Source organism: Phalangium opilio, unplaced genomic scaffold (assembly GCF_054372755.1).
Source record: "Phalangium opilio isolate 3A_F unplaced genomic scaffold, DU_Popi_V2 ptg000038l_1, whole genome shotgun sequence".
Taxonomy (NCBI): domain Eukaryota; kingdom Metazoa; phylum Arthropoda; class Arachnida; order Opiliones; family Phalangiidae; genus Phalangium; species Phalangium opilio.
In genome coordinates, this window is record NW_028324161.1 from 2,579,467 (window position 1) to 2,604,713 (window position 25,247).

General features: G+C 37.4%; 1 protein-coding gene and 1 long non-coding RNA gene across 5 annotated transcripts in view; both read right to left on the reverse strand.

Annotated features, from left to right (window-relative positions):
• LOC149682636 (uncharacterized) overlaps positions 1-13,298 on the reverse strand; it is a 64,569-nt gene extending 51,271 nt beyond the window's left edge. For all 3 annotated transcript variants that reach the window (XR_016365454.1, XR_016365453.1, XR_016365451.1), the window contains exons 1-2: positions 12,882-13,298; positions 12,744-12,790 (exon numbers count right to left, since the gene is read on the reverse strand). This is a non-coding gene — a long non-coding RNA (uncharacterized LOC149682636). The remainder of the gene's footprint in view (positions 1-12,743; positions 12,791-12,881) is intronic.
• A 2,986-nt stretch (positions 13,299-16,284) lies between these two features.
• Positions 16,285-24,981, reverse strand: LOC149682637 (uncharacterized). 2 transcript variants are annotated; one of them, XM_089834293.1, is made up of 3 exons: positions 23,830-24,981; positions 18,845-19,723; positions 16,285-18,775 (listed from the first exon to the last, which is right to left on the reverse strand). In XM_089834293.1, the coding sequence occupies exons 1-3, from the start codon at positions 24,425-24,427 to the stop codon at positions 18,402-18,404; spliced, it is 1,851 nt and encodes a 616-aa protein (XP_089690419.1). In that variant the 5' UTR covers positions 24,428-24,981; the 3' UTR covers positions 16,285-18,401. The 2 variants fall into 2 exon arrangements, with proteins under 2 accessions (XP_089690419.1, XP_089690418.1); XM_089834292.1 differs by having other exon boundaries at positions 16,285-19,723.
• Positions 24,982-25,247: the final 266 nt, after the last annotated feature.

Sequence of the window (25,247 nt, forward strand, 5' to 3'; positions counted from 1 at the left end):
GCCGTCAAGGCACACGGGATCGGCCAGCGGCCCCGACAAACGCCCCTTCAGCACGTGACAGAAGCTGAACACCGCCCCAGTAGCACATGGGCTCCACAGTACAGTCTTTTAACAGTCCGTGTGTTCGCTAGGTGTCCTAAAAACTCGGGACTGATAATACACGTAAAAACAAGCCGAAAAGCAATAATGTAAACAGTCCATTATTATTACTAATTTTATAAGTCGGTTGACAGTCTTCCGAATGCTCTAAATTTAGCCTGTTTTTCTTACTCTAGATTATATTAAATCAGGCGCGACCAAGTTTTAGTCTTGTTTTGAAACATTCCGCCTACTTGACTATATAAAGTCTCGGATTTTCAGTGTTAGTCTGGTTATGAGACAGTCCGCTGGCTTCTCAATTTCAACTTTGGCAAGATAAAGTTTTAATCTTGATATGGGACAGTCCGCCGGCTTGACTATATTATGTCGCGCATTATCAGGTTTATTCTAGTTATGAGACAGTCCACTGGCTTCTCTGTATTAAGAGTCGCATTTTCATTTTTAGTCTGGTTATGAGACAGTCCGCTGGCTTCTCCATTTTAACTCAGGAACGATCAAGTTTTAATCTTGTTATGTGACAGTCAGCCGACTTGACTATATTAAGCCTCGGATTTCAAGTTTTAGTCTTGTTATGAGACAGTCCGCCGGCTTCTCTAAATTAAGCCTCGCATTTTCAGTTTTAGTCTGTTTATGAGACAGTCCGCTGGTTTTACTATATCAAATTTCGCCTTTTCAGTTTAAGTTTGGTTATGAGACAGTCCGCCGGCGACTCTGCAATTCAGTATCTGATATCCATTATTAGTATTGTTATTATATGTTTTAGGTGTCATTTGTTTTTATTTTATTCCTTATTTCAGTCCCTGACTTCCTTGGTTTTATCTTGTAATGAGGCATTCCCCTGGCTCTCCCATAATAAGTCTATGGGTACGTTCAGTAACGAAAATCTCAAGGAAATCGCTGTTTTCTAGATGTGTGGTTGATGGGCTCGAGACGTCACAGTGACGTAAAAGGCTGTTGAACGGAAAAGTGACACTTTAAAGTTAGCGCTGGTTTAGAAAATGGAGTTGGGGAAAGGTCTTACTGGGCCTCAAAACGTTACGAAGCACAAATGGCTCTTTTTAAGTATAAACGAGCTTACAAATAATGAAATTGTTTAAGAAAATTATGTCTATTTGAATGGTAGAAGTAGTTTTGTAATGAAAACTAATACAATTACTGTAGGAATAACATTATTGGAATTTAATAGTTAAATCCCGCGCCAACTTTTCGTCTGTCAAGTGTTCATCAGTCAAACGCTACGTCACGCCATCAAAAAAACCATATCGATTAGTTGGTTTTTTTGATGGGCAAGCGCTGAGCATCATGACGTCAAAACCGGAAACGCGAAAAAGCGTACAGTAGGAAAAATCTCACATCGCTTAGTAAGCGCTGCCATCAAAGAGGGTTACTGAACGTACCCTATGACTTCCTTATTTCAGAACTCTAATCAGACAGTCCAATAGTTACGATATACAGTGTGGAAGAGATCAGAGCAACATCTACCTTTGTGGAAAACCCCCAAAACCCCTGACGGACTACTTCACTGCAGTACATTTTCGACCTCGTATACAGGGTGTGACATGTGTCATTGTATGCAAATGAGAACGTGCAACAAGTATCATAGTGAATATCGTTTAATGATACGCACTTTGAAACGTTAAAGACCTACGATTAAGCTTAGGAACTAAGGCATCACACTACAAATTAAAGGGCTGTTTGGTGTAGACTCTTCAAGACGATTGTCCATTGTTTACGTTTTCAAGCATTTGAGGAGTGATTCCTTATCTAGTAGACCAAAGCATAAGGGTTCACGAGGTTACGAAGGTCAGAATTATCCGCGGCATTGAGCATATGGCACATTATTCAATCAAACGTACGCGTCGTTACTAGCAGCTTAGTTCGTATAAACGTTGTAAGTCCTGTGTCGTAGACGAATGGCAGCCTACTCCAACCGAGAAAAATTGGACATGACGTTTATTTTGGTTGAATGTCGCGGTAACATTCAACAAGCGGCATTGCTTTATGTCGAACGCTTCCCACACCGACGAAGGCCGGTTCGAAGAACCTTCACGAACATTAGAGACAACCTACGAGATTTCGGGAGTTTCGTCGTGCAAGACCGTCAACGTAGAAGAGACCGTATAATTGGTAATCATGATAGGGAAGTCGACATTCTAGCACGTTTTGAAGCCAATCCTCATACTAGTAGAAGAGGTTGGTCTAAGCCATTCAACTGTTCTTGCCATTTTACATCGGCATCACTACCGGCCCTATCATATCCACCTCCATCAAGCCTTAACGGACGATGACTACCTAAGACGTCAAGACTTCTGTCTTACCATGCGCGAGCTAATTGAAGCCGATCCAATGTTCTTAAGAAAGGTTATTTCTTCAGATGAGGCGACATTTCACAGGGATGGTACGGTAAACCGACATAACTTACATTACTGGGCCCAACGAAATCCATACTGGTTACATTACCATCAAATTCGATGGAAGATAAATGTTTGGTGTGGCATTCTGGGGAACAGAATCATCGGACCTTTCTTCTTCGAGGACAACATTACTGGTGACAGGTATTTGCACTTCCTGCGCCACGAGTTTAGTGATGCGATAGACGCATTACCATTAGCAGTGATGCAGGACCTGTGGTTCCAACAGGATGGTGCGCCACCACATTGGGCGGTCAATGTTCGCCAAGGGCTAACTGAGCACTTTCCAAACCGTTGGATCGGTAGAGGTGGACCAATTCCGTGGCCAGCAAGATCGCCTGACCTAACCCCACTTGATTTCTTCTTATGGGGATATGTTAAGGGGGAGGTGTATGCAACAGAACCTTTAAATGTAGTCGACTTGAAGGCCAGAATTCGAAGCGCAATTGAACGAATCACTTCTCAAATGCTAGAAAACGTAATACAAGGCATGGACAATCGTCTTGAAGAGTGCCTACACCACGACGGTAGGCACATCGAACAATTACGCTGATGGGTTTACCAAACAGCCCTTTAATTTGTAGTGTGATGCCTTAGTTCCTAAGCTTAATCGTAGGTCTTTAACGTTTCAAAGTGCGTATCATTAAACGATATTCACTATGATACTTGTTGCACGTTCTCATTTGCATACAATGACACATGTCACACCCTGTATACGAGGTCGAAAATGTACTGCAGTGAAGTAGTCCGTCAGGGGTTTCGGGGGTTTTCCACAAAGGTAGGTGTTGCTCTGATCTCTTCCACACTGTATTAAGCTTCGAGCGTGCTAAATTTAGACTTGTAATGGAACAATCTGCCGGCTGCTCTATTTTTAGTTTCCAACCTCGTCGAGCTTGTTGGAATTTATCTGAATTGTATCTATATCATGTAAACGTTTGACTTCTTCAATTCGTTCCGTTTTTCATTCTAAACTTCTGTTATTTTATTTAAATGATAAAAGTTTATGGAAATGTGTGGTTTCCTTTAATGCCAATGGATAGCGACATGCTCTTCAAGTGATCACGACTCCCACACTCTACGTGAACGGCCCAAAGTGTAGGATTTCGGTTGAAATAAAGGTTTAGAAAATCCAAATAATAACGAAACCTATTCTCCACTAAAGTTCCACGATTCTGCTGATGTAAATTTGAACTACAAGCAAAACTTTATTTAAAAATCCATTATATCTCAACAACTAACTGTAACATGTTAATTTACCCAGATTTAAATATAAATTTATCTTTATAAACATGATTTTACAATAATATCAAAGGAAATGTTACGGATTATGGCTAATTTCATCTTTCCCTTATATTTAGATATGCCTTCAAATCGTTCTAAATCATATATCTTTGTTCTTCTGTTATTATCGGAGATTAAATAGCAATGAACACTATCGTTAAGTGCAGTCATTTGAAAATATTTACCACTTTACGAAAGTCGCCAAATGTGCGGGAGTTCGGTCGAATGAGGCCTCCGAATTAATTTTTCGATCGAATGGTTTGTAACCGTCCATTTACCAGCCGATATCGTGTCCATTCGCCAGCCGATATCGTGTCCATTCGCCAGCCGATATCGTGTCCATTTTGCCAGCCAATATCGTGTCCATTTTGCCAGCCAATATCGTGTCCATTTTGCCAGCCAATATCGTGTCCATTTTGCCAGCCAATATCGTGTCCATTTTGCCAGCCAATATCGTGTCCATTTTGCCAGCCAATATCGTGTCCATTTTGTCAGCCAATATCGTGTCCATTTTGCCAGCCAATATCGTGTCCATTTCCCCAGCCGATATCGTGTCCATTTTTCCAACCAATATCGTGTTCATTTCCCCAGCCGATATCGTGTCCATTTCCCCAGCCGATATGGTGTTCATTCCCCAGCCGGTATCGTGTCCATTTCGCCAGCCGATATCGTGTTCATTCCCCAGCCGATATCGTGTCCATTCGCCAGCCGATATCGTGTCCCTTCCCCAGCCGATATCGTGTCCATTCGCCAGCCGATATCGTGTCCATTAGCCGGCCGTTATGTTGTCCATCCGCAAGCCGATTTTGCGTCTATTCACCTTGGGATTTCATAACCATTTACCAGATGATTTCGTGTCCATCCGCTTGCCGATTTTCTGACCGTTTGCTTGCAAATTTCGTGTCCTCTAGACTACCAATTTCGTGTCCACTAGACTACCAATTTTTAGAGTCCATTCGCCACCTGTTTTTCAGACCATGTTATTGCAAATTTCTTGCCCATTCGCTTACCGATTTTGAATCCAAGTGCATTTTGCAATCAACCGCAGTAAACGTTGGGATAGCAAGACACTTATCTGGGCGGACATTTCGCACTATAGGGTAGGGTCTAAAGTCACAAATCAGGCGATCCAAAAAACCGTCCAGCTAGTTAAAATTCGTACTGTCCCCGCAGTTGATTTTTGTTGCAGGGGCGTCAGCGGCGAGCCCAGCCAGAAGATGGTCGGTGACAAGGAAGGATTAAGGCAGCAGGAGGCTCGAGGGGACGGAGGATTTTCCTCCAAGCACATCAGTGCCACACGACCGAAACAATGTATCCGCGACCCTCAGAGGGTTGCCAATAGCGGGGTGAGCCAATTAAGGCAACACCTGGGCGGGGGCGTAGCGGCCGAGAAAAACCTTCAGGGAACGGGGCAAGGAACGGTCTGAACCAAGGGCGATCCCAAGCAAGTCCCGAACCGGCACACCGAACTCGGGCCCCTCCGCCACAAGAAGCCCTGTTGCTCTGATCCATCACAGCTAGTACAGCGACAATGTCCACGCAATGCTGAGCAAACTAATTCGGATCGTCTACATCCACAGTTCTTTACACAAGAGGTTCCGCAGTTACAGATAATGAGTATTAAACGTTGGTCTTGAGTGGCGTGAATGGGACTTAGGATTCGGGATTGCGAACCCATCCCCATTCTTCGCGGTTTAAATGGTTTCCTAACTATTGTAGTAGCGGAATAGCTTGGTTCTTTTGCTAGACTATCACACCTGAATTGGAGCGTCTTCATTCTTAAATCTGAAACCAAAACGACACCAAGAAGAGAATCTCAAATGGAGGCATTTGAGAAAAAAAAAGGTTCAGAGAACACTTCTTTAATTTACATGCTGTAATTGGATGTGGTTATGATAAGGCGGGGTTTAAAGTAATGACAGATAATCAACATCTTACAAATACGTTGAGAGTTTTTAATGAAAATATTGAGTCAACAATAACTAGGAAACGATTTATTCCAGAACATGCAGTGGGGATGGGTTCGCTATCGCTAAAGTCAAAGACCCATTCACACCACTCTGATTCTTGCATCAGATATAGCTTTGCTTTTCTTTGTTTCAGATTTTAGGATAGTAATCTTTCAGTGACCATTTTTAAAGATGGGGTCGATAACTTAGACTTGGAAATAGTTATTTTTATGGTGTGTTTAAATACGTTCATGAAAATCATCTACTCAGTAAAGAAATATCGAAAAATTTATATATCGGTAATATATTTGGCATTTCACGCAGTCATTTTCCAAGATGGCGCCCAAACTATCAGCAGCACGCCTTCAATATTCAAGTATGATGTTAAGACGGTCTTCAACAATAAATTTACCAATTTTCATAATTTTTGAAAGGTAAACTGTATCTAAATGACACACCCGGCGGCCATTTTCCAACATGGCGGCCAAACTATCTCATAAATGGCTTCAATATTTTACTATGAGATTCACACAGCTTTCATTATGATATCTATAAATTATCATAATTTTCCAACAAAATGGTGAAATTAACTGTACCTAGCATTCACGGCGGCCATTTTCCAGTATGGCGACCAAACTATCAAACACAGAGCTGTGAAATTTTACTATGATGTTCAAGTTGTTACATTCATAATTTGCACCAATTTTCGTAATTTTTGAAGACGAATGTGGAATACATTGATGCTGGCATTCCTGGCGGCCATTTTCCAAGATGGCGGCGAAAGCTCGCGCTCTACAGCAGGGGATTTTTAGTATATTTTTTGTTGGGTCAAAAACAACACATGTACCAATTTTCATCTTTATGTTCAAATGTTCTAGGTCAAGCCCTTTTTTAGCCTATCTGTCCTGGCCCATTATTAAAGCCGTCTTATCGCGCTCTCTATAGGCCATTTCATCCAAAAAGCATTATGAAGAAACTCTCAAATTATTATGAGGCAACTAAACGTTAAAATACGCCAATTTTGGTCGCGCTGATATTTTCTAGTAAATTAGTGTATCCATGATATAAAATCGCAAATCGAGTTATGTTCTAAATGTTATCAAAATTAATACTTAAACTTAATTATTTTCCATGAAAATCGCTTAGCGGAATGAGAAATGTTGTACCTTTCATTTAAGACCGTTCCCAAAACTAACAAACGTATAGTTTTTCTAACATCGGATTAACCCGATCGTTTTTTTCAGAAAATTTCCCATGTTATTTCGATGGGAAAAATTCCTGTTTTTCATAAAAAGGTGTGAATAATTTTATTGAAATGAAAACCACCCTTAGCAACTTTATTTGTATAAAATAAAATAAAGGATGGATCTTTTTGAAATTTTAACCACATATTTAGGGCCCGAATTGTAGTTCTGCGGAATGTTTTCAAAACAGCAAACGTAATAAAAAAAGTTACATCCAATCAAAAAACCACCCATATACATTAAGGGCAGTATGACGTCTTATCTAAGAGAGCTACCGCTCTCTCCGAATAAATAATTCAGCTTCCCTTTTGTTAAATAAATGAAAGAAACGTAGCTCCAGCGTTGTTGCATTGTGTTAAGTGTTTGTGTTTCAAGCTCGGGTAAAACAAGATTCTCTAGTTGAATATCAGTTACCATATACGTGCTCGTATTGTTAAAATATAAATAGGTATCATTATGGCTTCTGAGGTGCCGTCAGTTCCAGACTAATACCATTTATCTTCTCCTCGAATAGAGAACTTACACTACGCAAGTTTGCATCCCGTAATTCTCGACAGGTTTTCTGACACCATACTCTTAAGGCGTTGCTTTAAAGAATTAACAGGTTAATGTACGAGGGGCTTATGTACGAGCCAATATCTCGGGAATGGTGAATCTAATAGTATCTTTAACTTCCAGTTATTAATGGTATTACCTTGTATATCTATGGTGTTGTAGGTCACGTTGTCATGTCCGCTTAAACGCGAAAGGTCCCAGAATCGAGCCTTGGTAAATACGTGTTCTCACTAAGATTTGTTAAGTTTGAGTTACCGAATTTTTTCAAGACTGTATCTATCCCAATTTCCAATGCGGTAGAGAAAATATCGTGTACAAATGTTTCTTCCCGGTTTATGTGCCTTTTATAATTTTACCAAAGCAACGAAAACCTTTTCTCTCTCAATATTTTATGTGGTTCACTCTATTAGTCAAAGCCCGACTCAGTCAGCCCATCAGATTCATGGCTTCTTTTGACGGCTGTCACCAGTCACCAAGTTAAATCAGCTCCTGAGCTTCATTTTGACAACTTTAAAGATCTAGTTACTAAAGTTGACAAGCAGTTTACTTTGTTATTCTACTCCCTAAGAATGTGTCACTATAGCCACTACTAGTCTCTTAGCATAATTTTACGACAAAAAGGTTCGTCAACTGTGAAGTTGAACACGTGATCTAAAGAAAATAGAATTTAGCCTGAAAATTAAGTTTTCGTTAATTCTCCTATCACGCTGATAACGTTTCATCAGAGTTCTTTTAAAATGGTTAAAACACTACATTTTTGGTACGTTCTGAGTACATCAGAATTTTTAGGACTCGGAGTGTATTTAAGGACTGAGACGCTTTTGCAGAGACGAGGCTTACTATACCTTCTCGCTACTTTGAACTTCATTAATCCTTAGGTGAACTAGTGTCTCGTAAACCCCCAAAAATAAAAATAACAAGATTGTCTAGTCTAGCCCCTAATTAAACCACATCGATTGCATACTTTCGCTATCCCTGCTACAAAAACTTTTCTCCTAGCGAAATATTCCCTAAATAAAGATATTTTTTCTTTGGCTACAAGGCAGCGTGAATCACACGCCGCCAACTACTTACTTAGTTCCTCATTTATTTTTTCATTACAGCTAGGAGCCAGTACTTACTAAAAATAACGAACGCAAAATCTTCTACACACCAGGTCAAACTAATAGCGCATAGTTTAGCTACGACGTATCTAAAAATAACCATGTATACCAGCCTAATGTTTTTGCCGTCTACCAGTCTCTGGGCTTCCTTGTATTGCACTGGAGTCGTAAGGTTTTACGTTTCACATGAAGTTCACTTATACAGGGTGTTTATGAAATGTCCATCACAATTGAATGGATTTGAGTTAAAAAGGCTTTGGTGAAAATGAATAAAAAGCGCAAATGAAACCATTGCCCTATATCGCTCCGTTTTGGTGCTATTGGCCATGGGACAACCAAATCAAGAACTATAGAATAGTAAAATCTTTGAATAAGATAAGCTTATTAAAAGGGCAGAAACTCATAGCAGTAAGGTATTCAACAACTTTAATGGATAAGCTGATGGCAAGAACAGTGTGCAACAGGTTAGGTCGATCTTCACGGGGAGCCAATGCCTATAGATTTCAGATAGCTACTAGCCGTGCTTTAAATGCATTTAGTGATTGTGATAATAAACCATACTGCAATTGATTTACTTCTGATGAAAATAAAAAATACTTCATTTGATTTACTTCTGATGAAAATTAAAAATACTTCATTTGATTTACTTCTGATGAAAATTAAAAATACTTCAATTGATTAGCTTCTGTTGTAAAAAATTGCGGTTTGCGTTATCAACGTTATAGAGAATTTTCTCTATAAATTATTATATTGCTTTATTTGTACTCCGGTTAGCCCAGCTTAATATTCTGTAGAGTGAATAATCCTTGTCAAATATATTGTGCTTGCTCAGTCCTGGGATAGAAAATGTAAAGTTAATTTTGTAAAACTTTGATCGTATTTGATACAACAAAATTTAGCAGCTTCTGATTGAAAATTGATGAACTAGGTTAGAATTTGTACAATTTGGATTATAGCCTAAACAAATATTTTTTAATCAGGATTGGTTAAAAACGTTTTGTCGTTTGGGTATGATATAACCTAGATCATGAACTAAACAGGTTCTGACTTAAAGGTTAACATGATCAAAAGATTACGGTCCAATCTTTATCAAGTATTAAACAAATGTGGATCCAATGTTAATCAATTATTACAAATATATGGATCCTACCTTGATCATACTATAAACATTTTTGAATCCAAATCTTTATCATACTATAAACATGTATAGATCCAATCTCGATCATACTATGAGCATGAATGGATTCAAACTTGGTCAATGTTAATATGATTTAGATTTCACCTTCATAATGTTTTGATCAAGCATGAATAAGATTTGGATTTCGCCTTCATGATGTTTTGAGAGTATTAATAAGATTTGGATTTCACCTCCATAATGTTTTGATCAAGTATTAATATGATTTGGATTTCACCTTCATAATGTTTTAACCTAGTTTTGAACCATAACTTGAGATTGTATTAACCAAGGGTATAGAAAGATTCTTCTTTTATGAACCTATATAGTTAAACTCGAAATATATAAAAATAAGCGTTCTTTCACATAGGCTTACACTCTGCTATTCGGGTTTCCCCTGGAAAAGAGAGTGGTGTATATTGGGATATAGAAACGCAGAGTCAGCCAATACAAGAAAACAAACAGTCTTTGGTGAACATCAGGAACAGCTTAGTTCTGTCATACGCTTTTATCAAAAGGCTGATAATGCGCCTCGAAGTTGCTAGTCTGGTAAACTCTGGACCATTATTTTGCAGTGCGGATATGTTAGTGTCAAAATAAAGTATACACGAAAGAAAAGCATGTGCGAAACAGAAAGATGAAACGCAAGCCTTTTTAGTGTTGATTTAGTATCAGAGTAAAAAAATACCAAGGCGGGCAGACCGATTTACCCCCAACTCGAGCTAGTTGTCCATCAAAAGAGCGAAAACCAACAAACAGCGCAAGAGCATCACAAAGCCATGACTGACTTTAAACGTGCGCAAGGCAAGTTTCTTCTATTCAAACTAGTTTCGGGAGAACGAATTCTATTTCAAATAGAAATGGGGCGGGAGAATTAAAGAATTCTGTAAAAGTAAACAAGACGACCCAAGGGCTCGTAATAATAGCCACATCGTACCGTACTAAACAGGCGTACAAATATTTTTACTGAATAGCCCATCGATGCGCTACCATTAACTGTGCTAAAATGATTACTCGTAATTCTAACTTCATAGAAGTACAGAAAATTTGAGTGATTAGCTTCTCCATATGCTATCTTTTATAGTGCTAAATTCCTATCCCAATGAGTGATTAGCCTCTCGAATGGCTTGAAAGCGTAACATACAATGAACACCGTCTTAAGACAATTCTAAAAATTACACCAGTATATAGTTCCTTTTGCTTTCCCGCCATTTATTTGAATGTTGAAATAGGGGAGCGGGATTGAAGACGTGAAATCATTATTGTCGACGGGTGAAAGAAATTTTAAAGGGATTAGGAAACCTTCCATTTAAATTAAAGCAATACCCTAATCCTCTCTCCCTCGTTTTAAATATATCGAGGAAACATAAAACATAATTCACAATACAGTTAAATGATATGATATACTTAAGCTTCCTATTATAATCCCCATCCTTTTAAAACACAGGATGAAAAAAATATAACTTCAACACAATCCTCTCCCATTCATTCTCCCTTCAATGACGAACGAAATTTTTTATTCTACGAGAATTAGAAAAGGGCAGGTCAACTAATAGCCTCATCGTAGATATACATCATACGATGTGGCTAAAAACAGCTAAAACATGGAACAGATACAACCTTTGCTGATTGATTTAATGCAATAATTCATTTGGAAAACCAGTTAGAACTTAAGAAAGCTTGAAAGTGCAGTATTGTATTGCTTTAGCTTTAGCTTTAATTACTTTACCTTTTATGATAAACTGGATAATGTAATATCAAGAAGCGATATCTAGTTTACTAAGGAGAAGGTATAAAGTCGCCAAATTTCTAGCTTTATCCAAACGCAGGTCCGGAGTTATAATTGTCCCCCCTTGTATTTTGAAAAAGGGACTGGAACTATGGTACGCGAATACTTAGGCATCTTATACCTTCTCTCTAGTAAACTAGATATCGCTTCTGGCTAATCTACATACACCACGTACGTTGCTGAGTCAGGAACGGCAACCTAAACCGTCCTGGCTTTGTTTCGTCACTACGTCACTTGTTTAGGATTTTCGCGGCATTAAATAAGGGCAACCTATAATCGGAAGTTGTCCACTAGCCTTGCATTATGATAATGTTTCAACTGAAAACCGGAACTGTTTTGTCTCGTTTGGCCTAAGCCTGGTCACTCGCATAAAACACCTGAACTGCAGGGATTTATTCCCTTGAACATTCAGTAGGGTACTCGAGCGGAAGTGACGGCAGTTTTTGGCGCAACTCATCGGAAAATTAAGGGCTCTCCCCGAATTTGTCATGAAAATGAGTTGTCTCTCTTATTTTGTTCAGAAGGCACACTTAGGAAAATTTATAATAACATTTAAATGGGGGCCAATGAGCGGTCCGACAGGTGAGTGTTAGGCTACTTCTAGGCAGGCAATACCCGACAGGGGAATGGTTATTTTTATAACATTCAAAATTACTATTACAAAACGTTTAAAATCATGTTTTGCATCTCAGCTAAAGACTGTTTCTAACAGATTTACCTCGCATCTTCTTTTCCTAATGATTTTATTCATTCGTTAATAAGATTATCACAAAAAAGACAAGTATCGATAAAGCTGTTTTAAACGATTTAAAACATTTTCTCTTTGTACCGAATTTTTTTTCTTAGGTAAAAAACATCTGCAATCACCGAAATATTTATATATATAAATATCTGAGATAAACCGTGTTAACTAATGCAATAGCAATTTACTTTAAACTCAAAAAAACTATAACTAATCAAACCATTCTTATCCTGATCTCTTTAGACAGTTTAAACAACCATTGCCTTTATGGCAAACTAAAAATGGTTAACAACAAGGTGCTTGTTAAATTTTAGATTTTAATTCCAATTTACAAATGACATTTCATATTATTTTTTCGCTTTTTTTAATTATGCAGAAAGCAAAGCAGCAACTCACCAAAAATGTTAGTTGAATTTCCTTAAAACTTTACATAGATTTCAGACCTATTTATAAATAAATATACAAATTTATATAAAAATGTACGTAAGACAGCAAACAGAGAGGGTGAAAAACATGCTATGTAAATGATCTTACTAATTGAATGATATCCCTTTCCAAATGAGGAGATCTGTTTATCCTGCGCACAGAGATGGGAGATGCAGTCCATCTCAGACTTGTACATACAACACCTCGTAATGAGATTAGCCCTTTTTTCACTAACCAGATAAAATAACACTTCTCTCGCTGTCGGATTATGCAGCGTTGGTGTTTGTATTGGCTGAGTTCTTTTGACGAGACTAAATAGGTTTTTATTTAAATGTCATATAATACCACGAGGCCTCAAGTCTACACACTACTTCAACCCTCTTTATTCCTATCATTTCATCGCCCGCAGTGTAAACCGAAAAGATTCAAATAGCAGCTGTGACAAATCGGTGGGAGTTTTTCCCCCCTTGGTTTTCTGTGGAGTTACACTAAAAAAATCAATATGATAGCGTACCATTAACAAAGGCACAGGGATCTTTCTTTGTCATATCTATTTTTCTCTCTGAAATTTATAAAAGAGCGCCATCTAGTTTCAATCCTGTTTCTCAAACTTCACCGAAATCCCAAGGTATTAACGGCCTGACGGCTTTCCATGGTTTGTAAAATGGATGGTTGAAAAAGCGATACTCGTCCGAGTCGAGTGCGGGTATGCGTACGATTTAACTTAGATAGAAAGGGTGTAACTTCAAAAACGCCTGAAACTAATAGATCAAATATGACTTTGTGAGATATAGACCCTGGTCCCTTTCAAAAGTTGGGTGAAAAATATAGTCACCCTAGACGGAATGCTTTGATCTGGTATGTGGATCAAAGCAGATTATATCAACAAGATAATACTTCGCCCCTCACCTTTGAAGTTAAAGCCTTAGACGCGCTAATTTTACTAAAACAGAAATATAACGGTTTAAACATTTGGAATAGCAATGAACTATAACTTCGAATAAAGTAAAGCTTCCAAACCTTCTATTTTACAAACCATGCCAAAGTCTCTACAAACACAAACGGCGATAAAACGTTGAAACAGGATCTGCTTCCTCTAAAGCCTATAGGATATGCCAGGGGATCAGTTTTCGGTGATTTTTGGTAGAAAACGTTCTAGCATCAAGGCTCGGAGGCGTCAGAGGCAGGCAGGGCTATCGCCGCAATGTTGACACAAGAATATAGAGTGTCTTGAAGTTAGCCACCGCAAGAGGGGCCAAATAATTTTTTCACCCGATCCATAGCAGCTGAGCCCGAGAAGTTTTTTTCTGGATGAAAATGTTGCTCAATTGTATTTCTTGTATGTATATATGTTCTAAAGTTTTGCTGCTATACGGAAGTATGTCAGAATACACAATATTTTTCTTCCGGCATGTATGACGTCTAATTTTTATTAATATCTATTATTTTGTTGCTATGCATTTGTCATAATTATGACTTTATAACAGTTCTTGGCATAAATTGAACTGGAAAAATAACAAACACTTTCTTACACTTTGACTATAAACGTCCAATTTTGACTCTATTTTGAAGGTCGAAACATCTAGTTAAACAGAAATATTTCTTTTTATATCTTTTATATGCTTTTAGACGCTATTTGCGTACGTGTAACAACATTTTTGTCACAAAAAATTTAAAATTATCAGACGGAAACGATCTACCGGGATAAAGGTATCCTCATGAGTGAATCATATACTAGCTCCCTGTAAGTTACTCAGCCACACTGGCCTAATGCATCCAGCATTTTCTTTCCGCTGAAAAAGTGTTACCTATATGCGACCCCCAGTGAGAGAAAATAACACTACTCTCGGCACTTACGTATTTCCCGTAAAAACCGGAAAAGGGGATCAACCAATGAAACTTTGAACTGAAACGTAGTTAGTATAAGCAGACGACGCTTCAGAAATGTTGTGATTGTTTGCGGACGGTTCACAGTCGTATTTTATCTTCGAAATTATTTTAATGGGTTAAGGTTGGCCCAATAGGAAGTTTTATTTTTTCGCATTAAAATTGCAGAATTTTGGATATTTTTTGACTAAGCCCAAATGAAAGAAACTCTTTTAAATTCAGAGGCAGGAACTATTTATTAAAAAATAAGAGCTAAACAACAATTTAATAGTTATCTCGAAAACCTTACTAAACTTTTTAATAATGCGTCTAAAGAACTAATAGAAAAACTTAAAGAAAGGCCCAACCCATTTTTAACGAAGCCTGTTGTGAAACCCAAATTATTTTTAAATTAGCAAAGTAATGAATGTGACGCAAAGAAACCAAAACCTTTAATACCATTTGGAACTACCATCACTTTCAAGTTCTCGATGTATTAATTTCAAAGCCCTAAGAGAGGGCGCCGTCTACTATCACTTTCACCCGCCTCCCCTCCTCTCGAGTATTTGGAAGAAAATGCTGGATACATTAGGCCAGTGTGACTGAGTAACTTATAGGGAGCTAGTATATGATTCACTCAACGGTATCCTACATGTTAATCTAGGTTATAGTCTACCTGCGTGGCAAATATTTGGGTAACCAAATCCGTTCACGGCGTTAATAAAGAGGGATCGAGTTTGAAACATTAAAACGTACAATCTTTCAAATTTATAAAATTAGTAGGACTATACTTCTAAATAAAATCCTTAAAAAATAGTTAAATTCTCTAAATTTTTATATCAATCCATTTATAAATATTTCGATATAAAATATGTTTTAATGAACAAAACCGTATTATCGAGTCACTTGCTGCGGATAAAAAGTTAACTTGAGTCAACTTTCTCAATAATCACCGTTATAATCTGATCTCTCGTTTTCTATTTTAATTTATTTCTATAAAGCATTTAATCATCGTCCAAAATGAAAAACTAGGAATGGAATACAAGTTTCAAAGGAAATTTTGAATATGGTTAATTCTACCAAGAGGTTATGCATAGATTAGGGATGTGAGTCGGCAATTTACTGTCGGTCATTTACCATTAATTTACCAAATACCGTGGTAACTTACCATTTTACTGGACTGGTAATTTTCAAGATAAATTTAACGTCCGTTGACTCTCTTTTGAATATGATCTATTTCCTTCAATATTTATGTATTTTGTTGTACAAAACAAGACGGCGTCGGCCAAATTAGAGCCCAATCGTTGTAAGGCTCTAGCTATCGTGATAGGTTTTTACTACTTACGGTGATTATCCGTAACCCAGACGTAACTCTTAATCCCATCCCTTTTAAATTCATCAGTCAAAATCCCCTATGAATCTTAATCCCTTCTAAAAGAATCAATGAAAAGCACCAATATCTTCGACGCGCTACCTTTAACTGTGTTAAATTGATTATCCGTAACCCTGTTCGTTTTATATTTAATAAACATATAGTGATGTGTCACTTTTAGAGTATAATTGTTATAGTGTAAAATTAAATGTTATTTCTTTGGCCCCAATAGTGAAAGTGAAGCGATATACCCGGAATAAAAAGCGGGACATATGGATTTCAAATGAATTTCGCCTTGTATTATGGCATTTATTTCATATTTTCATTAAAGCAAGGTTAAAGGAAACGTACAGAAGGTTAAGTATTTTCATGTAAGGAGCTTATGGTATTTTATATCGCACTGTGCAAGCTTATTTACACACTCAAAAGCTACTTTTCGACAATAAATTAATAGCTTGCATGAAATATGTAAGGGAATTTGCTTTATCGCTACAGCACACAATGTTAAAAACGCAGGGTTAAAAAACCGGTTCTTTTTTTTTTCAAGAAAAACCCAGCCCACCGGGTTTTATTGGGTTTTTCTTGGCTTTATAGAAAATTTGGGTTTTATCTTTAGCAATTGCGTGTATGGTAGAAATTGCCATTCAAAGGTAACTGCTTATTAATGAAAGTCTTAGAATGTTTCATAAAATATAATAAATATTATTACAGGATACTTTTGAAGTTGAAACAACAAATATCTTAAACTATCTTTAAAATGAAATTGTTCTAGCATTCATATTCATCAAAATTGAAGATTTTAGTGATGGGTTTTATCATGAGTGAATCATATACTAGCTCCCTATAAGTTGCTCAGCCACACTGGCCTAATGTATCCAGCATTTTCTTCCCGCTGAAAGAGTGTTACCTATATGCGACCCCCAGTGAGAGAAAATAACACTACTCTCGGCACTTACGTATTTCCCGTAAAAAAAAGTTCGACAAAGATCAGATTAAGATTTCTTTTATATACCGGCTTTAATGTTGCAAAAGTATAGCAAGGCATTATAGTTTCAGATACCTTTAGTATAACCAATTACATTCTCTGTGCATGAAATCTGCAGAACTCCTTTTATCATGATAAAACGAGTTCCTCTTTCGTTAATAACAAGTAAATATTGTTATTTGTTCCAGAAAAGCATGCTTTCAATACGTGGCAATTAAGTGTAGAACAAGAAAAAAAACCAAAAAATAAAACTGTGACGTAAATGAATTCTTGCTTGATCTTTTTGACCTCGGAAATCGAATTTTTAAACAGTTGGATTTACGCTTTTTGGTTACGATTAAGTAATTTTGTTGAAAGTAAAATAGTTCAACTAAATTTGCAAATATTACAAAGTTACAAATCTTAAATTTATTTAATTCTTTAAAATTAATAGAGCTTTTTTATTTCTTCCAAAACATTACACTCTATTTTAATTATAGTAGACTTAAGTATTTTGGTAGTTTTACATTGAAAATTGGCGTTTCAGCGCACCTTTATCAAACCAAAAAAGCTAACGCCACGAGGTGCAGCAATGGTCTGGCGAAAGCTGACTCAAAACGTTAGGTTTAGCGTCTGAAAAAGAATGCGCTCAAACTCCTTTTTAAATGCATTTTCAATTATTTTTTACGAACTTACTGTTTATACTTTATACAGTACATTTCCCCATTTTCAGGTGATTGTAAGAAGTTAAAGCAGATATTTATGTATTATAAAACAAGTTGGCGGAATATAATATATTATTCAAATTTAAGGAAAAGAAAATACGATACGTAGACTGATATACATCTAAATTGATGCCATTAATATACCTCAAAACGGTGTGCTCGTTGCGTGGTTTTACATAAAGTACTTCCTCGTTAACATTTACTGTACGATAATGTCAACTACTATACATAGTTACTGGTTATTAAATAAATTGTATTCTAAAACCTATTGAAATAAATTTAATTGAAAAAATATCAATTATTGAAGTAAATAACTTACTGTGGGTCTAGTGGGTTTTATCGGGTAACACTCGATTGAATATGGCGTGATGTAAATGAAATTAAAACTAATAGGAACTCTTTATGAAGTAATGTTAGGCTATTTTATACAATTTAAATATTCGTGTACTAAATAAGTTATACTTTTATACTAAAAGTGAAGTAAATTAATTTTCTTTACCGAAAGTTCTTAGCCCTTGCTTTGATTTGGCACTATACGCGAAAATTTGCGACTTATGTGGTTGTTAGGTAAACATTTAGTGAAGTAATATAGCAGAAATTTACAAAACTTATTTTTGTGGGTAATAGATGCTTTCTAAAACAAACCAAAAAATCTAAACCGTTCGTTTTAAATATTTTTACTAAAAAGTCCTACTAAAATATTATTTCTCATCTTTGGCTTTTTCATGAGCGGCCGGCCACGTTATAAACCTGTCAGATAAATCAACCACAGAATTGGAAATTGGCGCTTCGTTCAACGCTTCCTCGGCTATTCCTTCCCGACCGAGTCTCTCTCCCGAAACTGGGCTTCGACTATCTTCGGTAGACGACGCTGGTAAGAGAGGCGATTCTTCGACGGGCCGACACTGAGAGCAGCCAGGCGGGCAGGCGGTAACCGCCTTAACCGTAGATACTCCACCATTCCCAGATATATGTTGATGAAGTAGTAACGGAGATCCAGTGGCAAAGGCGTATGAACCGGGTCCGAACGGGAATGCGGCGTATGTGGGACCCGAATTACCCGTCATCCTATGAACTGACGAAAATAATGAAGTCGCGGTTGAGGGTAAAATAGTACCTGATCCACCGAAAGCCCGAATATTACCTAATGATGAAATGTCCACGCTTGGCCCGAACCTGAGAGAGGCAGTCCCGAACCCTGATGACATCGTGTTAAAAAAACTACTCTTATGCGCAACCGGGGGCTCCCTAGTTGAAGTAGCGTTTCCAATTAAAGGCGTGAAGGCCGATTTAACTGAGCCTATACCATTGCAAGGGCTGTTATCGTTATTCCCACCTAAATGAAAAGGTGGAGATGGAGTGTCTGGAGGCAATCCAGATGAGCGTGGATAAACGTTATTCTGGTGAACCCCAATTCCTTGAAGTTGGTGAGCTTGAATTCCCAGCTGTTGCAAATGCCTTTCACCAATTTGAAGCTGTTGCTGATGTTGTTGATGTATTTGCGCTTGTTGTAAGTAAATTGCGTCATTCGCCGACAGAAAATGCTCAATTGCTTTCACTAAATCACCGTTGCACCCTTGAAGCACTAGTTCTAGAATGGTTTTCTTTTGGGTAGGGAATACACGTCCCAGTATTTCAATTGGGCTGAGGCGACCAGGTCGGAAATCGGTCGGCATTTGAAAGTAGCCACCACCACCGCTACTGGAAGAACTGGTGGCACCACGGGTGCTTTTGTTGGCTTGTTCAAGTTCTAAGCATCCGGTATGACGGCAATGTGACTTAGAACATGTAATTCGGCTTTTTTTAATAGGTGATGAAGATGGGGAGGTATTGCTGGCTGAGGGAACGCGTCGACTGTAGCTGGGAGAACCTGGCGGGCCAGTTGTAGTGCTGACGGTGGCTGGCGGCGTTGTAGATCTGGAGTTAGGTGAAGATGGTCGGTCCATTTTGTAGTTGAATAAAGAATTGCCGATACGTCTACCAGTTTCGTCCGTTGAGGGAGAATCGCAGTTGTGACTCTTGTCTGTAAGAAAACAGTGTTATTAAAAATACATATTATAGAAAGAGTAAACAATAATGAATTGTAGACATATTCCTCGCATACAGGAGGTTATAGGACCTCTATTTTCTATGAAATTTTTCTAAAGGGGCACAGAAACTGAAAGACTGCTATAGGCCTACGTCATCTGTAAAACACTCTAATCATAACTTGTTTAGGGTGGCCCTTGGGGCAAAATGTCATAGAACATTTTCAACTCAAAATTGCAAATGGAACACACTGTACTGAACACCCCATATATGTGACTCAATCTTTTGTCTAGTTTTCAATGGCAGAGTGATTTGAATCGACAAATAAAAATCGCCGTTTAATAAAAGACCTAATGCAAATACCAAAGACAGATCACTAGAAGGTACAAATTCGTCTTTTATCCGATTTAAACAACTAAGGTTACATACATAGATAAGATTATAAGAAATGTTCCAAAAGTATGACACTACCTATATTTCGTAATACTAGACTTGCTGAGAGCAGTTCGAGAATTGACTAAAGTCCATCTTCCTATTTAGTCTTTGAGCGCCTCACCAGGCGTCGCTTTACGAGAATCTTAAACTTTTCACCTACGTCACTTCATGACAAGCTATAACTAATCAGTGACAAACTTTTGGAACATATCTTATGAACTTATGATACTCATGATAGTGCCTTGCCCTTTGCACAATAATTCATTTAACCGAAAAATTTACATCCAGCAGCAGCAGGCAATGTAAAATTCAACGATAACTATTCTCGAAGTTGAAAATGTGAATAAGTTTGAATATACCGCTGATATAAAATGCATAGACGTTTTCAAAAACTACTATATAGCAACCGCCCCCTTTTTTAAAAACAAATCATACGTTCTTGAATCTTTTATACGATCGAATGAAAGATATTGATATTGATCGCAAATCAAATTCCTTCTATGACAGTTTCATGCGCGGATTTATTTCTTTACCTATCGACTTGAAGGTGTTCCCTAATGTTAGTTTTCCACTCACGGACACAGTAATTCAATAGATATAGTGACGGCTAAAAACCTCTCGATCCTGCCTTTCAGAGCTGTCTATGAGAAAGGTATGAGCCCGCCTACGCCCCCCTCTCCTCTATCACGAAACAGATTCACCCTTCGAAATATCTCCAGGGGCATTTACCTCGGTCTATCAGTCTGATTTTAAGGTTCACCCAGAAAATCTTAGATTCTGTGGAAGATGTTTCTTTGTAAAAGAGAACTACGTTTGATTTCCTTCTATAATAAAAACCCTATTACCAAAGTATAATAAAAGAGCGTGCTAACAAAACAGAAGAAAATGTCATTATATGAATGAGCATATACTGGGTAAATATTCCATCAAATAGCATGTTATTTTAAACTGTTACGGCGCAAAGCAGCTTAACATTCCCATAAAATCACATCAATTATACAAATTTTAATTCGTAAAACGTTTGTCACCCTAAAGTGAAGGCATTTGCAAATAAGAGCTCGACATAATCCATGGATTATGCAGGTCATTTGATCTGTATCCGTACTCGGGAATTATCCACAGAACTTATCTTAAAGCATATTATATCCATAATATGGCTTATTAATTGGGTATCACAAATTTGCAGATAATAGATAATTCCAAGCTCTATTTGCACAATTTTAATAAACCAAAAAAGGAGGAGTGGAAAAAGCGATAGATTGCGAGAAGCTTCGCCAAGTTATCATGCATGTGGATTTTAAATTGCTAAGAGATCTAAAAAAAACTGGAAGCAAAAGCAGAAAGACATTCTTCCTCGTAGGATATTAGTAATAAATAAGTACCGAGTTTCAGTCTTCCATACAAACGAAAATTCCAGCCCATGCATTAGAAACGAGATCAAGGATAAAATATAATATGATTCTCCGTTCGATCGAAAATACACTTGTTAATCTAACTTGCAAGGGCGTGCCAACTACGGGGGCTGCGGGGGCGAAAGGCCCCAGCTCAAATTTTCAACTCTATGGGAATTTAACATTAGGCAGCCATTTTGCCCCTCCTCCAGTAGAAAATTTTGGCCCATGTTTGCTAAAATAGTACTTTTCATTTCTATATCTTGTTTCCACTTCCATGTGACTATAAAATTAAGTCATAGAACTCGCAGTTGTGAGACCTTGACGCTCAACTTGGTAGTTTCGCGTCATATATATTATTATTTTTTTTTGCCATTTCACATTTCAGCCTCTCATGGGATAGGAAAAAATTAAACAAGGAACTTCAGGAAGTGACACAACCGCTATTGAACATATACGCGCTTCTCGTGGAAAATGTTTCTCCGTAAATAAATATGTATCATTGCTTTAGACGGAATTTTTCATGCCGTAATTTTTATGTTTCACCATAACACCCAGTTTGATAACTTGCTTAAGAAGGGGCTCTTGTTGATTTCTATATTAAGTAAAATTAATGCCAGACATTATGAAAAGCATTACGCCTGTAAATATTAATTAAAAATAAACTGCTAAGCACTATACATTGTGAAGACTTCCAAATAAATAAATATGTTTCTTAGAAAGTTACAAATATTAAATTGTCTTTACAATTATGAAATGCCACTATTGACTATTTTATAATGTGGATTTTATATCCAACGAGCCGAGCAGTTTTTTAAATCTAAGACAGCGCCAAATAAACTTTTATTAAATTTGTTACTCTCTAACAATAAAATATTTCCTTGAAATCCAATTGTAAACATAATTGGGATTATTCATGTTTATTATTCATTGTTCTCTTAACTCTTTGTTACGTGGAATGAAAGCGATTTGCCAAAATTGTTACAGGTATAAAGTCCAAAACAACGCACTTTTTATGCCTTTTTTGGCAAAGACTTATATAGGTTCCATGAATAATAATAGCGTTGGTTTATTTTAGCCCAAATTTTATTGGTATATTTTAGCCCTAATTGTATTGGTTTATTTTAGCTCTAATCTAAACTTTAACGACTTATTTTTTTCTAATTAAATACAGTAAAGCTTTTACTTTGAACGCCAAAATTTCATTGAAACTATTTTCATAATACCTTTAAACCTTTCAAAGTATCTATAACTAAATGTAGATTATAAAATGGCGAATTACCTTATATAATTGATTTGAATTTATACCTTTAAGCGCCATATCGCCTTCTATAATTGATTTGAAATTATACCTTTAAGCGCCATATTACCTTCTATAATTGATTTGAAATTATACCTTTAAGCACCATATTAACTAAGAAGGGTTTCCATGCAACGTACCAAAAATTATACCCTGCTATGAAGGAAAAAACTCTGCAACATAGATGCTTCTCGTGACTCGTTTGGGCCTGTACATATCATCTGAGAAAGTAGTCCAGTTGAGCATTGGAAGTAAGGGTTTAAATATCTTGTTTGTAAAAGTTCTAACTGAAAATACCGATAACCAGCCCAATTGCTTTTTATTTCCTTATGAAGCTGAAATCTCTCAGACACGTTATATTAATAAATATTTACAGTCCGTGGTCATCTTGGAATATGGCGGACAGAAATGTAAAAAACCTCCCTACGGAATGACAGTTCTATGTATTTGATATGATTTTTATAACATTTAGTTAACTGCATGGTTCGTTATGGTTTTTGGTTTTAAATATATCGAAATCTTTAGATATGGAATCCGAAAAAAAGAACGAAAACATTCTGACGAGAATCTCCTAGCCGCTTTCGTATATTAGTTACAAGAAAACTCAAGTAATTCAACTTTGATAATTTTTTAGCTAAACTCAGCTAAATAGAAGGCTTCTATTTCAGTATATTGCAATTGAGACTTAATTTCTAAATTAAATTTCAACCGATAAATAGGTGCTTTCCGTGTATATTTAAAAAAAAATACTTATTTCATGATATTCAACATTTCTTTCATTGAAAATGAAACGATATGTATATTAGAATATCAAATAAAGATTTTCAGATTACCGTTTTTTGAAAAGTGAGTATTTATGAGAAATTTTTTTAAAAAATACTACGATTAATTTTATATTAAATTTAATTAAATTATTAGGCCTATTTCATTTGATATTCTTATTATTGTTATTATATTAAGCAAAAATATACATACCGGGTATAAATTCGTTATCGGGTCGGCTCATTGCAGCAGGTTCGCTCCCAATATCCATATCAGTCGAAACTGAATCGTTTAAATTGTCATCATCAGACCCCTCGAAATCAGAGGAGCCGTCTTTCATCCCCGCTGAACCAAAGGCCGCTGTCGTCCTGGAATTACCGATTGCACCTTGTTCCGCCGTCTGTTCCGGTTGTACACCTCGACAATTAGGCGGTTGCGACAAAGGAATGCCGAAAATGGGTCCAGGTGGCAGGTATCCTAATGGAGTTCCTGTTGCCACGGCTCGGAGTCCCATGGCTATAGCATCTTCGGCGGCTTGTTGTCTCTTCAAGGCAACTTGTGCCGCCATAATACGTTGCCGCTCCGCAATCAATTTACACTTAGGGCATTCACAGTCTCTGAATCGACAGTGTCTTTTGTGCCCTTTCAGCCATGATATCATGCCGTGATTACGACACCGTGCGCATTTGGGACGCCTAGCTCCGTGTTCCGTAGTGGGGGGTCCGGGAGGCAGACCAGAACCCGAGTTTGAATGTCCCATAGTTAACGAATGACTCGATGAATTGTTACGTTGATTACTGTTGTGATGCATTGTGTCAAAATAATTAAATTACTCCTCGTGAAGTAAATATTTAAAGCTTGGCCTATTCGTTCACTTTTACATTAATAAATTTATGTCGCTTAAAACGCTAAGAGCTTACAAGAAACGATATCAATAAATCATCAACTTGTAATGGGGTGCTGAAACATTCCAACTCTGAGAAAAGTCAAAATAAAATAGCATTTTTCTTTCATTCTATTGCCGAAAAGTAGGCGGTAACCGAGGTGGATATTTGGATCTATTGTATCACGAGGCATCTGAGATAGAGATGAATGCACGATGTAACTTGCACTTACTTCGTAAAGCCAGTGAGATATGCAGTTGCTACGGAATAGGAATGACAGGTCAGGCTGCGGAGTTGTATAGAGATTTTCCTTAATATATATAAATGTATCGGTCCTCCTTTTTCCGGTTCGAGATTCGTCCGACAGGAGGCGTGCAGTCGCGAGTTGAATGTGTCCAATGAGGTTTTCTATCAGGTTCAAGCGGCATATCCCTAGCTCGTAACAGAATAATTCAACCACCACGCTCGCTTCTATGGGAGTTGCTAGCTCCCTTTTCGGCCCGCTGACGTCGTTATATTTGTATCTACAGGGCGCCCACGAGGGGGTGTTTCCTTGTTTTCCCCGCTGCATCGCGGTGTAGCATCTCGCGAAGGCACTCGGGGCTTATCCGAAAGAGAAGATAGAATCAAAGCCGCAACAGTACGGACTTAGTGGTATCTCTAAATGTTTGAAATGTGACATGTGGGAGGAGTAAAGATTTTGCTAGCTCGGGTCGTCAGTCCCATATTTTGCGCGCGCACGGGCGT

What these genes read in the sequence shown, in the direction of transcription:
- LOC149682637 (XM_089834292.1), bottom strand. Translation starts at nt 24,427, where the DNA reads ATGCATCACAACAGTAATCAACGTAACAATTCATCGAGTCATTCGTTA. An exon ending in CGATAACGAATTTATACCCG is followed by an intron (nt 19,724 to 23,829) that starts GTATGTATATTT and finishes GTTTTCTTACAG; the next exon opens with ACAAGAGTCACAACTGCGAT.